The sequence below is a fragment of the Octopus bimaculoides genome, chromosome 7 (genome assembly GCF_046866305.1).
Source record: "Octopus bimaculoides isolate indiv1 chromosome 7, ASM4686630v1, whole genome shotgun sequence".
Taxonomy (NCBI): domain Eukaryota; kingdom Metazoa; phylum Mollusca; class Cephalopoda; order Octopoda; family Octopodidae; genus Octopus; species Octopus bimaculoides.
This window is the reverse complement of record NC_142934.1, coordinates 963,052-985,551: the sequence shown is the minus strand read 5'-3', so window position 1 is coordinate 985,551 and position 22,500 is coordinate 963,052. Positions and strand designations below refer to the sequence as shown.

General features: G+C 34.2%; 1 protein-coding gene across 2 annotated transcripts in view; it reads left to right on the top strand.

Annotated features, from left to right (window-relative positions):
* The window catches only part of LOC106872790 (uncharacterized), a 932,929-nt gene that overhangs the window by 875,034 nt on the left and 35,395 nt on the right, over positions 1-22,500 (top strand). For both annotated transcript variants that reach the window (XM_089354571.1, XM_089354572.1), the window contains exons 12-17: positions 837-953; positions 3,666-3,867; positions 5,539-5,603; positions 13,328-13,435; positions 15,601-15,777; positions 16,502-16,599. In XM_089354571.1, the coding sequence (XP_089210697.1) occupies positions 837-953; positions 3,666-3,867; positions 5,539-5,603; positions 13,328-13,435; positions 15,601-15,777; positions 16,502-16,599 (767 nt within the window). The remainder of the gene's footprint in view (positions 1-836; positions 954-3,665; positions 3,868-5,538; positions 5,604-13,327; positions 13,436-15,600; positions 15,778-16,501; positions 16,600-22,500) is intronic.

Below are 22,500 nucleotides of genomic sequence, written 5' to 3'. Positions count from 1 at the left end.
TATAAACCAATCAAATCAATTCCAGACGTAGGTCAGCATTGGTGTTATTCTATTGGTCACCGACATACGAAAGTTTGACACAATATTAATCTCTATGCATTCATTCAAAAAGTTGAGAAACAGAACAACGAACATTTACGCGATTTAAGTTTGAAATATATTTGCAAGGGGAATAACTCTATTCTTCTAATTCAGAGTTGTCTTTCTTGATTATATTTTTCGGGTTTTAAACTTTAAATTTCACTTACACCGTTGAGGAAAATAGCTGCACAATTAAATAAATAAATAAATAAACAGACAGACAGACAGACAGACAGACAGACAGACAGACAGACAGACAAGCAGACAGACAGATAGATAGATAGATAGATAGATAGATAGATAGATAGATAGTAGACAGACAGATAGGCAGACACCAGATAGATAGATTGATAGATATATAGATAGATCTGTGGTGAGACGTGTAAGGGGATGGAGCCCTCCAGGTCTGAAAATATCTCAGACTCCCTGTTTATAACAAACATTGCTTTTAAGTCATTAAAAAGATGAGGGAACAAAGTGATATATTTACGTTCTTGTGCATATATGTGTATATGTGCGTACCTATCTGTGTGTGTGTGTGTGTGCCAGTATGTTTGAATAGTTGTATTCGTATCAGCTGCCTCTTTCTCTGTGCGTTTCTGTGCGTGTGTGTGTATGTGTAAATATATATATGTATGTGTGTCTCTATTATGTATGTGTATGCTCGTGTCTATCAGTGGCCGTGTTAACATGGAACTCTTTCCCATCCTGGAGTGTTAGGTCTCCCTTCACAATTCACTTTTGATCGTCAACAGATCCGTGGAATTGTGAGGACGACCACGAAGAATGTCGAGAAATCATGCGACGTGGCCGTTGTACGAAGGAGGGGGGAAAATACTACCTCCATTGTCAACGATCGTGTGGACTTTGCGGTAAGGAAACCTCATCCAATAATTCTTCATTGTGACCCGTTTTTTTTTTATAGGTGGCGGAGTGGTGCTGGTGGGGAATGCTAGCAATGGTGGACGGACATACAGACTCAGCCGTGGTCACCATCATTCTTACAGACATTCATATACACATACATACGTACACACACACACACACACATATATACATACACATAAACATACACACGCACATGCATATATACATACATACATTCACACACATATACACACATACATACATACATACATACATATATACACACATATATATATGTATGTATGTATGTATATGTGTATGTATATATATATATATATATATATATATATATATATACGCATGTATGTATGTATAAGAACGCTGGGTTTGTTTTAGTAAGATCATAGCAGACTGACTCGTCCACCAAATCCATCACTGAACATTGAGCATTTGTAAAACATTCCAGTGATTCTCCATTTGAGGTTCCTGCTTTGAACAGATACACAGAATCGCATACGTGCATGTAGCACACTTACACACGCACATATTTGTGTATGATATGTGTTTGGGAAATATGCATGATACACACAAACACACACGGACACATTCCCGTTCCTTATAATACCTTCACGAATATTCACACACTTAATCACGCAAACGAAATTATGCGCACATACCCCTAACCGATCAATAAACAGAGACGCATCTACACATACACATGCATAGACACACGTACAAATATATACAAATGCAAGCGCTTACAACACACGCACGCACACACACACACAGAGGCACTGCATGCACACACGATGATTTGCAAGTAGAGAATCTACTATGAAAAAGCATTGATGGACTCGAGCCTTCGACTCGACTTTTACCTCTGTCACTTCTGATAATGCAATTTGCTATCGATTAGCCGCTTCGATCTCTATTCCGACCTATAATAAGGCTATTGTTTATCAACAATCTGACCTAGGGTCAATATTGATAATATTAGATCACGGGGTGAGGGTAATACAGATTCCTTCTGTAGTACAAACTTTTACGAAGACAAAACCAAATGGAACAAAGCATCCAAGAATAAATTCGTCGAAGGAAACATACATACAAGCATACATACACACAAGCGTAAGACCAATTCTTCTAAAACAGACTCAAAGCAGACTTAGAAGAGAATGGGAAATCATTGAAAAGGTCACGAACAGCGATGAAAGAACTTGGACTAACAAACAACCGATTAGTTGTTTAATCAATACATTAAACAAATGCTTGATTAGTAAGCTGGTTAGATATTTAACCGATTGAATAATAATAAAGAAGTAATACTGAACCAGTGCATGTATCATTTTTATTGTCGTAATGGCCCTCCCAAAACTCAGCAAGATTAAGATATTAAGTTAAGACCAAATACTGCTACGATAAAGTACATATATCTAATAATTAAAGACATGTTCCAGTAAATTTGAAACATATTTGAACCTGTAAAGGCTTTTCACTTCAGTTTGTCGTGGAGAAAAATAATTCTTGCCTAAGGCAAAAACGCGGCCTCTATTGGACTCAAACAGATTCGAACTGGTCTTAATTTAGTTTACGCATCACCGCTTTGTATACTTACTCAGTAGATTAATAATTTAAATTTTCAAAACGAAAAATTATCGAAGTATTAATGTAATTATTATTTAATTTTAGAAATTAGCACTCGATATTATATTACTAAATGCACTAAAACGGTATAACAGATGGGAATGTCATGGACGGAATATCTATGATCATCGCTTCTACAACTGGCCGAGGGTTAAACACCTCCAACATCAACAGCTACAAACAACTCCCTACAACAACAAAAAAACAACAACTGAAACATCAATAAAAACACAAAACATTTTGTCAATATTTCATTTGAGATTTTTACAAAAAAAAAAATATTTTGTAAATATTAATGTTTTTTATCGATTTATTTGTTGAAAATATTTGTAATTGAATTCATCAACAATTGTTCATTAGTCATTTGAAATTTTTAAAAGTAATTACCAATAATGTTGTTGTTGTTGTTGTTGCTGTTGTGCTGACAATGACAGTGTTGCTTTTTTTATTTTCTGTTATCGTTGTTTTTGTTAAAGTTTTTTTTTTTAAGTGCTGGAGACTGCACCGCTATTTGTGACTTTGAAAGCGCTTTCAAAGTGCTTCCATTATTTCACCATTAATCTCTGTTATCGTAATTCATGAGCTTTATATTGTAGTTGTCGCTATTGTAGTGGCTGTCTTTGTTATATTTATCATCCATAGTTTAAGAAATACAACAAAAGTTTCTATTCTTGGACTAATAATTTGGTTCATCTTGAATAACCTCCAGAGCAGTGTTCACCGTTAACAAGGATGTTCATCGCCAAAGTGAACATAGATATTCAATATGTGTATAAATGTGTACTCATAAAACTACTACATACGAGTAGGAGTGGCTGTGTGGTAAGAAGCTCGCTTACCAACCACATGGTTCCGGGTTCAGTCCCACTGCGTATTCATGTTGTAGATGTTCTTGTTGTTGTTCTTATGGAATTTTACTCATATTATTTTAAGTGCAAATTTCGACTTCTACTTTTATATCTCCCCACCCTGCTCTTACACAAACTCAGCCCCTCTCAAAGAAACTAAATGTAAAACCTCCGAAGGTTGTACGTTCGAATCTGATGGTTTGCATTCAAATGGAATCTTTCCAGGTGTCCGCGAAGAGAGTAAACAACGGTGCGAATTTGCTGACAAATATGTCGGCAAATGGATGTTGTATGAAGAAGAATACAATGAACAGGTCGTCATTAACAAAACACACATCAGTTTCTCCAAGCTAGGATCTTTCCGATGTGAAGAATTAAACCCATATAAGGAGAAATATAAAGTATCATCAGTGTTTCCTAATGGATGGTAAGTAGGGCTCCTGGCTTTCTTTATTCCGTTTTTCCTTCTTTCAGTTATATATTTTTAAATTACGGAGATGTACTTGCATAGCAAGTCACCTGATATGAGATCGTGTGCTGGAACGAAAACAATTGCAGCGTGGAAGGTGTTTATTAGCCATTTAAGAAACACGCGAAAACAGTTAAATTCACTTCAACATTTAAATTTAATTTGTCAAAATACTTTCGTCACTTTGAGACTGCGACCTGTTCACTGACAAATTTCTAAGATGCAGCACGGAATTTCGTCAATGAACAGGTCGCGGTTTCAAAGCGACGAAAATATTTTGACAAATTAAATTTAAATGTTGAAGTGAATCTAACTGTGTTTGTGTGTTTCTTAAATCGCTTATAAACACCTTCCACGCTGCAATTGTTGCTAAAATTAGTTTTATTTAAAATTCTTTCACTTACAAAGTTTTCAACCAACATAAAAATTTCTCGTGTATGTGTGTGTGTGTGTGTGTGTGTGTGTGTGTGTGTGTGTGTGTGTGTGTGTGTAATCAACAGATGAGATCCAGAGATGCTCAACGTAGGAAACAGTAGCGTTCAAATGATTTAAACTCAGCGATAATGATGCAACTGAACGAATAAAACCGATCGGGTTTCATTTATAAAATATACATACATAGGCGCAGCAGTGGTTGTGTGGTAAGTAGCTTGTTTACTAACCACATGGTTACGGGTTCAGTCCCACTGCGTGGCACCTTGGGCAAGTGTATTTTACTATAGCCTCGGGCCGATCAAAGTTTGTGAGTGGATTTGGTAGAAGGAACTGAAAGAAGCATGTCGTATATATATATATATATATATATATATATATATATATATATATATGACAACCGATGCTGTTGTGTTTACGTCCCCGTAACATAGCGGTTCGGCAAAACGGACCGATAGAATAAGTACTAGGCTTTACAAAGAATAAATCCTGGGGTCAATTTGTTCGACTAAAGGTGGTGCTCCAGCATGGTCACAGTCAAATGTCTGAAACAAGCAAAAGAGTTAAAGAGAATATACATGTAAATGAAGAGAAACCAAAAGACTCTATGTATTACTGATGATGAACATTCATGGATGTATATATAGATATCCGTATAGTAATGGAGCAGATTAGCACAGAGTACAAAATACGTTTTGTAAAATACATCTGCCAACATTATAGCGTAATTCTGAACTCCCAGAAACAGCTGTTGGAAATGATATATCGTACCTTCTTCCCTTAGCACCGTGTATATAGGTGTACACATTCATATGTATATATGTATATATGTGTGTGTGTGTGTGTGTGTATACATACATATATGTGTGCGTGTATGTATGTGTATTTTATATGCATGTTATTGTTAATGCTATCTCTATTATTTAACTAACAAGATTATGAAACAGCTGTAGATATATATATATATATATATATATATATATATATATATATATATATATATATATATATATATATATATATACATATATATGTACGTGTTTGTATGTACATATGTATGTACGTATGTATGTATGTATGTATGTATGTATGTATGTATGTATGTATGTATGTGTGTATGTATGGATAGATAGATAGATAGATAGATAGAACATCTGCTATCAATTTAATGCATCGTTTCTCTTTTTGTCATTTCAGTTCTCAACGCTATACTTGCATAGAATTCAATCGCAGAAACAATAACCTACTGCAGTATAGAATAGGTGAGTAATGGTTAAACTCTGCGTCACTGTTGTTACTCCGAGTATCGTTGTTTGTTAAAAAGTATAATACTTCCTCACTTACCTTGAAAAATCTGCTAAGATGTTCGTTTTCTAGTAAAACACTTACTGAGTTTCATTGCATGAAATATCTCCATGTGTGTGTGTGTGTGTGTGTGTGTGTGTGCGCGCGCTCTGTCGTGATTTCTAAGATTCACAAAAATGTGCTAAATTAAGCGAGAGATGAATGTTGATTTAAAATTTTGGTACAAGGCCAACAATTACGGTAGAAAGGGTAAGTCGATTATTACATCGATCCTACCGTCCTCAACTCATTCTTATTTGCTCGACCTCGAAAGAATGAAAGGCAAGTTCGACCTCGGCAGAATTTGAACTTGGAATTAGTTCCGAAATGCCACTAAGCAGTCTGCTCGGTGTGCCAGCCGTTCTGCCAACGCACCGCCTTAAGCTAAAGATAAATGTTTTCATTTAATAACGTTGTTGCCACCAAAACGATTTATAAACTTTGGAAAGATCGGGGAATAGTTTTTGAAGGTATGGGTTGGAGTGAATCTCGAAGCACATATAATCTATAAATAAAAAAAAAGTCGAGGAGAAAACGAACCCACATCGCCTATAGACAGAGCAGACACTCTACCATTGGATCGAAGCAATCCTTCGAATTTCTATGATTTAGAAACTGTATTCTTACTCGCAAACGCCTGTTGTACCTACAGAAGATGTGAGTTCGATACCCACGGGTAGCCTTCATTTTTTCCCATCCAAATATTTACATTCTATTATTTCTAGATTTGTGCTTTGAGACTCAGTTCTACAAAAGAGTTCTTTAATAAATACAGAATTTATATGCGAGCTAATATAAACATCATAAGCAGGCAGTACTGCAATTGGACGGATCCTGTGTTTATCAAATGGTGCGCGCGCGCGCGTATGTGTGTGCGTGCGTGTGTGTGAAATGAAGCTGTGGCACAAGGGACGATATGAATTTACAAAAAGATGAGAAAAAATATCGGATACAGACAAGCTATATCCCTCGTCATTTATTGACCAAATATCATCACGGTCTCGACAACTTCGGACAATTGTGTCCACTTGAACGGTATAAGCAACATAAGCTGATGAGGTGTAAACTTGTGGACATGAAAGACGAAGAGGGACAAGAATGGAGAAAAATAAGGAGAAATGATGAGGTCCGTCGACCCAATGGTAAATATGTACATGTAGGTATTTGTATATATGCATACGTGAGTCTATATTTATAATAATTGATATGCATCGTTCATAGGCGAGTGCGCTTATGTATTACTCTTTTCTACTCTGGGCACAAGGCCCGAAATCTTTGGGGGAGGGGGCCAGTCGATTAGATCGACTCCAGTACGCAACTGGTACTTAATTTATCGACCCCGAAAGGATGAAAGGCAAAGTCAACCTCGGCGGAATTTGAACCCAGAACGTAAAGACAGACGAACTACCGCTAACCATTTCGCCCGGCGTGCTAACGTTTCTGCCAAGCTCCTCGCCGTCTTATCTATATGTATTATTGAAAATGCAATGCATTTACAGCGTATTACTCTCAGTTTAAAGTTACATCAGACTTGTACAATATGAAAGGAATATTAGCATCTTTAGATTCTGCTCAAGAAATACCATGGAAAATGTTTTTCTTTTTCTTTTCTTTTCTTTTCTTTTTTTTTTATTTATTTATTTACAGATAGTTTATGTCATCTAGAATTATTTCAATCAGCAAAAGGAGATCTGGTTTCAAAACACGTGAAAAGATAATATTAAAAAACGGATAATTATCTATTTGAAAATAAACAATTCGAGCGTTTTGTATATCAGGTCATACGGAGAAAATGGAAAGTAAGAAAGCAGAAGATTTAGCAAAAGTTGTAGAAATAAATAGGAATAAATAGTTCTGGATTAGTTTTCAAATCTATTTCCAATAAAACCATCTAGCAAAAACAATTGTAGAAATTGAGTAGAAGAATGATTAGGTAAACTATCAAAATTTATCTTGTATCATCTGAACAATATCTTTTATTTGATACTGTATATAGATAGATAGACAGACAGACAGTTAGATGGATAGACAGATAGACAGACAGACAGACAGACAGGTACATAGACAGACAGGTACATAGACAGACAGACAAATAGATAGATTATGCGGCGAGCTGGCAGAAATGTTAGCACACCGGGCGAACTGCTTAGCAGTATTTCGTCTGCCACTGCGTTCTGAGTTCAAATTCCGCCGAGGTCGACTTTGCCTTTCATCCTTTCGGGGTCGATAAATTAAGTACCAGTTACGCACTGGGGTCGATATAATCGACTTAATCCGTTTGTCTGTTCTTGTTTGTCCCCTCTGTGTATAACCCCTTGTGGGCAGTAAAGAAATAGGTATTTCGTCTGCCACTATGATCTGAGTTCAAATTCCGCCGAGGTCGATTTTGCCTTTCATCCTTTCGGGGGTCGATTAAATAAGTACCAGTTACGCACTGGGGTCGATATAATCGACTTAATCCGTTTGTCTGTCATTCTTTGTCCCCTCTGTGTGTAGCCCCTTGTGGGCAGTAAAGAAATAAGATAGATAGATTATGCGTGTATGTAGAGGTGCGTGTGGGCGTGGGTAGGGGCGCACTGCACATTTAGCAATCAGATAAAATAATGCAGACGATATTGTTACATAACTTTATTATAGGTTTCGATCGTTTTGAATAGCTAGAGTAATTATTTCGTCAGTATAGACATCGGTCTGCGGAAATAGAATTGTTGTCAATCCATACAATAACTAATTCATTAACTTGAAAATTAATGAAATATATGCCTTCTGCTATTCTGATCAGTTATTCTGAAAGTTATTATGGTAGCTTTTGAGAATTTCCAACAAACATATTCTGTGATGGGTTTCTGCTTGCAGAATATCGGAGCAATAAGCATTAAATGTTTCCCTATCTGACATAATTCAGTTGATGGACATTATAGATGACTGCCACATTAGATTACCTCTTTTGATTTCATATAAACTCGCCACTGTCACAGTCCTGACAGTTCAAGAAGTTACCAAATTTTATTGTATGTCTGAATCGAAGAAAGGAAGCTTTTGGAAGAAGAATTGCCAAGATGTTGGAGTTTAGTACTATAATCCCCAAACGACTGCAATGTAAAGGGTAGTACGAAGATAGGTTAATGCAGAGAAGAGCTTTTAAATTAAGGAAAAACGTAGAGGTCGTTCTAATGTATCTTGTACTTGTTTCAGTCATTAGACTGCGGCCATTTTGGGGCAGCACCGTGAATTTTTAGTTGAATGAATTGGCTCCAGTATTTACATTTTTAAAGCTTCATACATAGTCTATTTCTCTGTTATACCGAACTGCTAAGTTAGGAGAATGTAAACACACCAACACCGGTTGTCAGGTGGTGGTGCAAGACAAACACAGGTTCCAAAATACACACACACACACACACACATATATATATATATATATATATATATATATATATATATATATATATATATATATATATATATATAAATTAACAGAATGAGATAAAAATCCAAGGTTGTGAAAGATTTCAGAACATTTATAAATAAAAGGTCTTACAGCTGTTTCCGGGATATTTTATATATCACTTCATCGGAGACGGTGTGAGAAAATGGTCAAGCAATAGTTATTCTAGCTATGAAATAGAGAGTGAAGTGGGGGAATGAAAATAGATGTGAGATATGCAGATATATATATATATATATATGTATGTATGTATGTATGTATGTATGTATGTATGTATGCCACACCGGTTTAGCAAACAGAGGTATATTTCGGAGTGAGTTGTCGTAAATACCATGAAACAGGTATGATGGCCACAACTTGTCTTTAGCTCTAGATTGAACTGGATATAAAAAACAATAGGGACAATGTAATCAAATGAATTATGATACATTTTTAGAAATATTTGCTTAATCATCCCTGGAAGAATGGAGACTAACATCTACATAGCTTAGTATCGAACGCAGAACATAAAGTTATTTAACGTGATATTTTAGTGTTTCAACATTGCAGCGCCCGTTGGTGACGTATTGTTATGTGATATACCGGGTACGCCAACACAACAGGACTATATACGGGTCACGTGGAGAGGAGGGGAAGCAATCCTTGATTGAATGACGAATTGAGAATATTAACGAGGGTCAAACCCTACCCAACCCGCACACCTTATGTAATTAAACCATAATTACACAATTAATTAGACCACACAGGTACATTTACTAACATATAAACATTTACAAAGACATACACAGATACACAGTTATATAAGCATTCACAATACACAATATACAAACACAGACGTACGCACACAGATATACATACAAATGCGCGCATACACGCGGGCGTTCATGCAGGTTCGTATAAATAAATATATACATGTATACGCTCACGTATTCATACATGTAGGAAGATATACACATATACACCTTTTAGAAATACTTTATTTTCGTTAAATATTTATATCACAATATACATAATAAAAACCAGCCGCCATGTTTACAGGAGCTGATAGACTTTTATAATGGAGTGTATTCAGAATGGGTGTAGAATAAGGTCAACTGGTCTACCACAAATATGGCGTGTATATGAGTGGATGTGTGAATATAGATATACATATGTATCTATATATATGCATATATATATATATATACATATATATATATATATATATATATAGATATATATATATATATATATTTGTGTGTGTGTGTATGTATATATAAATTGATATATATAAATAGATATATGTATATATATATATATATATATATATATATATATATATATATATAAATAAATATATATGTATATATAAGTACATATATATATATAGATATATGTATTTATATATATATAGATATATGTATGTATATATATACATATATACATATATATATATATATATGTATATATAAGTACATATATATATATAGATAGATATATGTATTTATATATATATAGATATATGTATGTATATATATATACATATATATATATATATATATATATATATATATATATATATATATATGTATATATAAGTACATATATATATTTACATATACTGTATGTATAAATTATATATGCGTGTAAGTGTATATGTGCACAGACGTAAATCTTTATAGTTATGCTTCTCTATCGATGTGCATATATTTCCATCTACATACATACATATATATATATATATATATATATATATATATATATATATATATATACATACATGTAATTATAAACGTATGTATGTATGTATGTATGTATGTATGTATGTATGTATGTATGCACATATGCTCCTGTATGAATTCAAATATGCATTTATGTATATCTGTACATTTCTGTGTAGAGACACAATTACTGTTGGTGTTTATATATTTGAAGACTCTACAGTGAGATGTGAATAGGTTGAATATATACATACATATACGTATTATATATATATATATATATATATATATATATATATATATATATATATATTTACATATGTATGTATATATAAATATATTTACATATGTATGTATATATATATATATATATATATATATATATATATATATAATATGTATGTAAACCGCAAGAGCCTGAAATATTTATGAGATGTATATAAACACAAGCCGAACATATGTTTGGGATTGCATGGATATATAATAATTTATTATTCCAAACACAAGTACCCAAGTGTGTTGCTTCGTTCTCCTTACATTCAACAAACAACACACTCACACATATATATATATATACAAATATCTATTTATATACTGTCATATATGCATATATACACATATGTATATATACACGCACATAATAAATATGTTGTTGTACACGCTGATTTATTGTAGCTTGTGTTTTACAAGTACAAAACCATGTTTTGCTCGTATATAATACATTAAATACTGGAGAGAACAAACACTAAAAGGCCACTAAGTGACTTGGAATGTGTGTGTGTGTGTGTGTGTGTGTGTGTGTGTGTGTGTGTGTGTGTGCGTACACACATGTTCATGGGTATATGTTTGTGAGTATGTATGGATATATATATATATGTGTATACACATGTATATGTGTCTGTGTACATATATATGTATATTTGTGTGTGCGTGTATATAGATAACAAATAGATAAATAGATAGAGAGAGAGCGAGAGAGATGGATTGATAGTCTGAGAGTTAGGTAAGTGAGTAGATATAATGAATATATGTTTATATATACATACATACATACATACATCAAAATGTAATAATTCAAAACGTGTGTATAAATACACACATACACACACATATATATATATATATGCAAACACATCAAACACATGTTTGCATATATATATATATATATATATATATATATATATATATACATAGAAACGTGTGTGTGTGTGTGTGTGTTTGAATGTTGTGTGTGTTTGCAACAATGAGTACAAGAGAAGAAAGATAAATATATATATATATATGGAAGAGTAAAAGTTGAGATGTTTACGAGATGTGGCGCCAATTTAGCGAAATATAGAGAAACAGTTTATTGATTTGTCCCAATAACTCCTTAATTTTCTTTTATGGACCCCCTGAATATGGACCCCCGCCTATGAAAGGCGAACTTGCCTTTATAACGTACATTCCAGCTTTGGAAGACAACTACACCAACAACAACTACAACTACGTGACACAACATGAACATATACATATAAACACACACACACACACGTATATGTGTACATATATACATGCACTATCAACCTCTCTATTTCTCTGTCTGTCTCTCTGTCTCTATATGCATACTGTTTGTGCGTGTATGGATGTGTGTGTGTGTGTGTGTGCGTGTGTGTGTGCATTATATATTTATATTTGAGAAATGTGATATACATACATGCGTACGTATCCATATATATATATATATATATATATATATATATATATATATATATATATATATATATATATATATATATATATATATATTTCCATATATATGTGTATATATATATATATTCGAAATACGAGGCTAGAAAAAACAGCCAACAGCTGATGAAGGGTCGTTTTTTATCTTGTTTGTTTTGTTTTCGTTGTTCGAAAGAATAGTTCATATTCCATGTACAAGTACCTCGTACCTTTTTGGTGTACACGTTTCGTGACGTCCTGTGCCTACATATGCATATATATAAACATATACATATACATAATCGTCAACCATCCGATGTGTATAGTATCTTAGTATACCCTCCTGTTATATGAAACTGTAAGTTCAAATCCAGCTACATTTAATTTTGATTTCCTTCCTTGCGAATTCTATAAATAAAGTATCGGTTTAAACGACGTGATAGCGCGTCAAACAAATTGACCTGTGGTAACTGTCTTTGATCATTGCGCTCTGACGTCACCATCTGTAACACGAAGCCTTGTCATCAAAGATGAAAAATCAATGGAAGAAGCAGACGGAGTAGGAATAAATGGGGAATCAGAGATGTCTTCGGGAAGCGATATGGTTCAAGATTTATATACGTGACATCAAGGCTTGGGGGTTATAAATGAGCCCTAAGCCGTTCACTGTTTAGTGTTGCAGGCTGAGTCAAAGTGAGACGATTAATGGCACCAACCATATTTTCAGTTTGTTAGTTTCCGCTGATTGCAAGAGATATTGACAATGTATTATTTCTCGTCGTTGCAGGTAAATTTAGACGAATGAACTTACCACTGGATCAGCTGTGTGTATTTAACGATGATACATACCCTTGGATGGAAAGTGGGTGGAGTTACCATATGAAAAATCTCATCCGTAAGTAATTCTCGCCTTTCAAGTCGCTGCTGTTTACTTTGTTTATTTGGAATCTTAGTATTTATTTTGTGGTCTGAATTGTTGATCTTTAACTCCTTATCAAGTTTGATTGAGCAGATGTTTGAACAATGATAACCCAATACCAGAGTGGTTTCAGTGGTTATATGATCAGAAATGTTAGACCTACGTCAGACCAGGTCAAACGGAAATAACATTAAGGATGTTAGCCCAGTTTCAGGTCTAATCTAGCAGAAATATTATCAAAGATGCCCGGGAAGAGGTTACATTATCAAAGATATTAGTCTTATGTCAGGTTTGATTCATTTTGTTAACAACAATTCGTCACCACTGTATTTAGTATTTTTTCAAGGCCTATCAAGTCTAAGATTACATTATTCATTAGAATCCTACTTCGTTTTAGAGATTTTACTGATTTTTCTAGCAAGTCGACCGGCTGCCTACTGGCACCGTTTCCTAACTCCAATCTATGAGAATGAATTAACGTTTTGGAACGTAACTGTTTACTTGAGTAGAGAAATGGTGGGTATTCAACATTTAGTAACAAAATGTTCACCGCCACGTGACTGTGAACCCCCAGTATTGCCCTTTTAGTAGCGTGTTACTCGTGGGACCCACAGAATAATAACCTTTCCTAACATGTAGGTGTGTCTTTCCAATAAAAGAAAGGTATCTACGGATTGATTTTCTTTGGAATTTGATTGCCAATCTGGTTTTAAGTGTAGTCAATATTTGGATTAGAATTATAGCGTATTTAATAATCTGTATACATATTTAAATGCTGAATATATTGAAAGCCTTACTAAACAGCGGAATTTCTCTTGAAAAAGTATCTCTGATAGGGTGTTTTTAACTATATGTCTGTAACAGATACTTTCTCAAGATCGCTAATACTGAACTAATATTACTTCCATTGCTAATATTAAGTAACAACATATTTGGTTTCTTAGATCAGTGGATTTTACAGAATTCCTATAAATGAGCCATGAGAGTGAGGAGACCGACATGTTCGTTCTTTTGCGTAAATTACGCGGTGTCCGTAAAATGTAGGGTAACCTCATTTACACTAAATATAACATGCTGAATTCAACATTGTTTTTAGTTTTCACCGTAAATTCTGACTCTTACGCCCCAAGTATATCAGGGTTGACTTTTAACTTGATTCTGGTTTTTACAGACATTTTATTTTAATGTCAAACCTTTACAAACTATATTCTTGAAATATTCTGAGGTCACGTTTCAAATCATATTAATTCCTGGAAATAATGCCACAGACAAAATGGATTTTATTTCCTCCTGAAAAACTACCGAAAGGAATTGTGAGATAGTTTTAGAAACTCAATTTATTTTCATTTCAAATGTAAATTTAAACTTTAAGATTATTTATTAAACCAAACTGCATTTACATAAAAGAATAAGTATGAAGACAGCTTGTATTATATTACTTCTTGTTGGTAAAAATACTTGGCCCACTTCACAAAATAAAATCAAAATATCTCAGCTACGACATGAAGTCGAGATCTGAAAGGATCTGTAAAATCGTGGTTTACATCATAAAATATCTTACTAATTAAATTCAGATCCGAATACAACATTAGCAGCATTATATCGGAACATTTTTTTGTGTAACATTCACCTTGTTATTAAAATATCTTCCCAGCATTATCAGACTTGCCATAATTCAATCATATTGACAGTACGCTAATGTTTGGCTATCAGTTTCACACTTTACCGATGAATATCATTCCAGGCAACATTCTGTGAGACGTACCAGAGAGAGAGAGAGAGAGAGAGAGAGAGAGAAAGAGAGAGAGAGAGAGAGAATGTGTGTGTAAGGAGACCGACAGACAGAGATAGAAAGAAAGAGCACCGAACTAAATGCCAAGAGATTTAGTTTCCATCTCCTATGTTCTGTCTGCTTTTGATTTTCGCTATTGGTTTCCATTTTGTGTCGTTCGTAAAATGTTTGGGTGAAATAAGGTTGCTGGAAACGGCTTTCTTTGTAGCCTAGCACCATTGTTAAGGCATAACATATCATATCATATCGTATATATATGCAGGTAGATAGATAGAGAGAGAGAAAGAAATATATATATATATATATATATATATACATGCATACATTTCTTTTTGTTTTTGTTTGGCAGAAATGGAGAATCTGTGGCCGTCGTATTGTGGTCTGGAAAGCAGCATTCCCTTCAGTGGAACCTACGATGGACAGTACTGTGAAGGGACGATAGGAGATTGGAACGAGAATACGTGTCTTACCGAAAGCTCTCTTATTTTGAGGTCAGATACCTGTTCAGCTCTTTTGATCCCTCAAGGTAAGATGTGATTCCTCGTTTTTGAAATTTCTTCCTATTGTTAAATTCACTCACAAAGCATCGGATGTCACGAGACTATAGTAGAAGACATTGCTGGGGAGTGAGACAGATTCCGATACCTCGTAGTTGCCAAGCTGCGAAGAAAAATGATTAGTAATAGTCATGCCTGCTCAATATATAAATACCCCCGTTCTGAGTTCAAATTCCGCCGAGGTCGACTTTGCCTTTCATTCTTTCGCGATCGATAAATTAAGTACCAGTTGTGTACTGGGGTCGACCTAATCGACTGCCCCCCTCCCTCCCCCAAAATTTCGGGCCTTGTGCCTAGAATAGAAAAAAATATATAAATACCCCGAAGGTGGCGATCAGGCAGAATTGGTGCCGCACCGGAAAAAATGCTGAGCGGCGTTTATCCCAACTTAACGTTCTAAGTTCAAATGCCACCGGGGTTGAGCTAAGCTTTAATCCACTTTGCTGGCCTTGTGTCAAAATTTTAAAACCAATATAGCTTCGTGATCCATCTCAATCTTTATCCAATCGACATTCTGATAACAACAGACTCATGGCCTTTAATTCATGCTTAGTCTCTCCTAAATACCACCACCCGGTCATACCCAGTCCTAGTGTCTCCATTGCACATATTTCCTCAGTCAACATTTAACTTTAATCAACTCTGTATACTTCATTCTCGCATCTATTCTTTATTCTTTATTCTCTGTTTCAGAATTTGAGTGCCTTGCCTTCTTAAACGAGCAAAATGGATTGATTGATAATCTGGTTATAACTCGTAGCAAAGATGGAAAAAATGAATTTAACTGTTGGGTAAGTCGTCTTCGGGATACTCTTTTAGTTCGTCATTCACAGAATTTCAGCCGACCCTACCCCTACTACCTCTCTCACTTATCATTCAGTGCTTTTGTTCAATATTTCATTTCCAGTGGAAATATTTAGGGACCGTTTCAAGTGTGCGTTTGAGGGTCTTTGAGTATCTATATGTTTGTATGTGGGTAGTGTGTGTATAGACATACTACATAGTATACATATATATATATATATATATATATATATATATATATATATAGAGAGAGAGAGAGAGAGAGAGAGAGAGAGAGAGAGAGAAATTGACAGACAGACAGACAGACAAACAGACAGACTGACAGATAGATAGATAGATAGATAGATATACATATATATTTCTATCAGTTTCACCCAGATGCGTGGAGCTCGAGTAGTGAGACAAACTCGTGGGAGGATCAGGGACAACTGACGAAGGGATAAACTCTTTATGTTTCATGTCTCGTTTCTCTGTTTTTTTCTTTGTTCGAAAAAAGTTCGTTTTCTGTTTTCGTTTCTCATTGTGTTTAACGTTTTTTTAATGTCCTGTACCCATATATGCACGTATGTATACATATAGATGTAGGTGTGTACATATATGTATGGATATATGCATATATTTATATATTATTTATATTATTATTATATGATCGAACGTCACGCATCCTTTTCCAAATAAGTTTTATATATATATATATATATATATATATATATATATATATATATATATATATATATATATATAAAGTGTGTGTGTATGTGTGTGTGTGTGTGTGTGTGTGTGTGTGTGTGTGTGTGTGTGTGTGTGTGTGTGTGTGTGTGTGTGTGTGTGTTAGCTGTAACTTGTCAGCAACATGACCTGGTGGAGTGCAGTCTAAATTCGCTAATAGTGTTATGTGTCTCTTTTGCCGAGAGCAGACATTGAAAATGAGTCGACTGGATCAGAGCTGATCCAGGCTTAAACAACAAGGAAGAATGACACATTAGTTAATGTAACACTAGATACACAATGCGTGTAGAAAAGACGGTATTTTTTCGTTTGAAAATTTCTGATCATAGGTCTACTGGATAATGTCTGTCCTGGGGCTAAACTACAACAGCAACAACAACAACAGCAGGGGCATTAGTAGCAACATCAAAGTCAATGAAAATAGCATTACAGGAACAATAATGAGATACAGCAACGTTGCGATCGGATCCCACTTACATTACCATAAGGAATGCTAGGAGGAGGAGAAGAAGGAGGCGGAAGAGAAAGAAGTAGGAGGAGGAGGAGGAGGAGGAGGAGGGGAGGAAATAAGAGATCAGGTGACAGTAGGTTAACAAGAAATATGTCGATGATATTAAGTCATTCAATTAAAGAAGCGGACGAAAATCGCGGATGTTTAAAATGTTTGAGTAATCATATTATGGGTTGTTTGGTTGCAATAAAGATTCTGCGACTAACAAGACAACAGCTTGAATTCTAGAGTTTACAGACGACGAAGAAGAAGAAGGAGAAGAAGAAGAAGAAGAAGAAAAAGAAGAAGAAGAAGAAGAAGAAGAAGAAGTAAATAAGTAGGAGGAGTAAAAGAAGAAAAAAAAGAAGTTGGAGGAGTAAAAGAAGAAGAAAAAGGAGTTGGAGGTGTAAAAGAAAATAGTTATAAATAAAGAGTCCTTCGATAGTGATATATATATATATATATATATATATATATATATATATACGTGTGTGAGTGTGTGTGTAATCCTGTGTATCATACTTTACGTAGATGTGTTCTAGACAACCTGTAAACTGCGGTATTCGTTTCGAGATAGCATCTCTTCTAAACGTATAGTGTTAAAAAACACGGAAATATATCAGTGGCAGTCAAAAAGAATTTCTAAATCCGTTTATCTGCTTCTTTGAAAGACCCAGTAGTAAGTAAACACCGAATGTTTTTCAGCTGCTTAATGCTGTTGAAACCGGACATAGCGAATGGTCCCACGGAATTATTGTGGTAGAGGAAAAAGGAATTCTTGCAGAAAATTTCATATATTTCGATAACATATAAATAAGTGATTTTTAAGAGAAAGACGATTACTTTTGACCAGAAACATATTGGGCGAAGGGAAAGAAATGTCCCTAACTCTTGAGAAATTGTCATGCAGAAGACAGAAGGAAGTTTCTATTTAAGATTCCTGACATCATAATGAATCCCATGCTTGTCATTTACTTCTTGGCACATTATTCTCAGCTTTAATGTCTGCTGCTGTTGTTGCTGCTGGTGCATTCTCCCAATAAACACAAAATCCTCCATTGTCCCACTTTTACCAGCGAACAATTATCCGCCACCCCTGTAAACCCAACAGATAAACTCGCATTCAACAGCGTGAAGTTAATGTAGTTTATGTGCAGATTTCGGTGCACACAATGCAAGCAGCTTCAACAGTATATATATATATATATATATATATATATATATATATATATATATATATATATGTGCATATATGTGCGCATGTCACTTGCTTTGCTTGGCTCACTTTCCTATCACATGCATATCTTGATAGCTAAACCAGTTATTGAAAACAGAACAAAGGGGCTGAACTCAGCAGGGTTGATGATTTATAAAAGATAAAGCAGGACTTAATATCCCTGAGTTTACTTACCGAGGAGAATGTTGAAGGTTTTAAAACTAATTTAAGTCAGACGCGATCTTTTCATTGTCTTCATATATTCAACAGCAAAACCCTACTCGTGTGCACGCACGCAGACACACATATATGCATTTATGCAGAGCACATATATAAATATACATATATATATATATATATATATATATATATATATATATATATATATATATATATATATATATATATATATCTATTTGTATGTGTATCTATATGTATATGTATGTATATATCTATGTTCAAAACACGAACTCGCGCATATGCAATCACATATACGCGTACGTACACATATATATATATATCTTAAATCAAACTTTCATATATAAGAAAAATGTTCATATACACACATATAATCGTACATATACATATTAAATATATATGACCATAAATATTTGTACATATTCAAACACACGCATATAGAAATTTATTTATATATGAGTACGTGTGTGTGTTTGTGTGTGTGTATCATATTTATATAATATATTTCAATATACACCTATACATATAATACACGCTTATAATATATATATATATATATATATATATATATATATATATATATATATATATATATATATATATATATATATATATATGATATACATGTGCGTACGCGTATGTGCGTATGTGCATGTGTTGGTGTGTATATGTGTGTGTTTAATACGCATACTGAAAAGGGATAGAAATTCTAATAGTCAAGATTTATTAAATATAAAGAACAAAATGCTCCGAAATTTCTATGCTAAAACCTTTATCAAACAAAATTAACGTCCATATATCCAGCATTAAATTCTCGACATCATTCTCACTGGTTTCACTTGTTCAATTAATACGTTATTTTCTAACTTACGACCAGGTATCAAAGCTTATAATGTGCACAAAGAGACCCTGTGAGACGTCTGACTTCAGGTTGCGGTCCGCTTTCACAGGATCGACCAGAGCAAACAAGACCGAGCTCTGAGAAGTAAAACAATAATAATACTACAACTACTACAACTAATAATAATAATAATAACTAGCTGGACCCGTGAAAACTTCACGGAGAACATAAAAAAATGTAAGCATCTGTAAATTGTGTGCGGGTGCCATGAGAAATGTTTCTGTATTGTAACAGTTACAGAATATAGAAAGAAGTGTAAAACAGATAACTATATAATCCAACCAAAATATCTCAGTTACACAAACATAAACAGAATTACTATTTAACCTTAAAATACTTTGTGCATATTCAGAGAACCCTCTTGGTTTAGTGGTACGGAATGTTCTTCTGGTATTCTTTTATTCTTTTAATTGTTTCGGTCATTTGACGGTGGCCATGCCGGAGCATTGCCCTTTAGCCGAAGAAATTGATCCCTGGACTTATTTCCTGTAAGCCTCGTGCTTATTCTATCAGTCTCTTCTGCCGAACAGTTAAGGCTCCTGTGCAGGTGGCACGTAGAAAACACCATTTTGAGCGTGAGCGTGACCGTTGCCAGTACCGCTTGACTGGCCCTCGTGCCGGTAGCACGTAAAAGCACCCACTACACTCTCGGAGTGGTTGGCGTTAGGAAGGGCATCCAGCTGTAGAAACTCTGCCAAATCATATTGGAGCCTGGTGTGTAGCCATCCGGTTCACCAGTCCTCAGTCAAATCGTCCAACCCATGCTAGCATGGAAGGCGGACGTTAAACAATGATGATATATATATATATATATATATATATATATATATATATATATATATATATATTGTTGTATCTGGGGATGGTCATGTTACCAGTTTAGCCAACAAAAACACACGCACTATATATTTGGTGTTAATTTGCTTCAGCTTTATTTTACATTACATTACATTAATCGTATTTCGGCCAGAGTTCTTTCGTCACACTTCTGTGGCCTCATCATTAGTGTTCCTTTGCTTTCTTCTTACTTATTTGTGTGTCTTTCCTATTATGTGTGTCTTTATTTGTATGTGTCTTTATCATATATATATATATATATATATATGCGTAAGTTGAATCATATCAGATAAATGGAAAAGGAGTGCTCAATAGATGTAGAGTATACAATTTATTGAAACTGAATTTTTATCTCGTGGCGCAGTCTGAAACTCGAGACACGAGATAAAAATTCACTTTCGATAACCCTGACACTCACATACGCACACAAATACTCAAACAATTACGCACACACACACATATATATATATGTATGCATCTTATAGCATAATGCTTATATATACATTATATACACATACACACAGTTATGCATATAGTATGAAAACAGATGAATAGAGAAGTCAAAATGAACATAGAGCTCAGTATGTGTGCTTATATATATGTGTGTATGTACATAACATATATATATATATATATATGTAATATATATATATATATATATATATATATATATATATATAATATATATATATTATATATATATATATATATATATATATATATATATATAATATATATATATATATATATATATATATATATATATATATATATATTTATTTTCATATATATATAAGTGTGTGTCTTTTAAATATATACATACACATACGCATATATATTTATGCGTGTATATGTGTGCGTATATATTTGTATGTATATACAATACGTGTGTATGAAGAGTTTGATAGGATGGAGATATTAAGTAAGCCATAATGGGAGCCAGTTAGTAGAAGGTGGGGGTGAGAATAGTGTTAATGAAGCTATCTCGTGTGTGCACTTGATAGCAACATGGTGTTTGGAACCACCCGGGTGCCGGCTGCAGCCAAATCTTGCGACATTAGTGGTATGGGAAAGCACCAAATAACCAGGTATCATGTGACACGAGGTTCTGCTCAGCTCCATTATGGAACTATTAAGTGTGTTAACCAAATATACTCGCGTCGAAATATGAAATATGTCTTCATCTCTCATACACACGCACACACACATCACACACGCACGCACATCACACAGACATGCTTGCAAATGTATGTATGTACATGTACCGATACATCTGTGCGTATGCGTGTGTGCGCTTGTATGTATGTATGTATGTATGTATGTATGTGTTTATAGCTATATATATCTCTAACACTCTCTTTCTCTCTCACTCTCTCTTTCTCTCTCACTCTCTCTTTCTCTCTCACTCTCTCTTTCTCTCTCACTCTCTCTGTATATTTGTGTGTATATATATATATATGTGCGTATATATTTAAATATATACGTACATATATACATAAACATATGTGTGTGTCTGT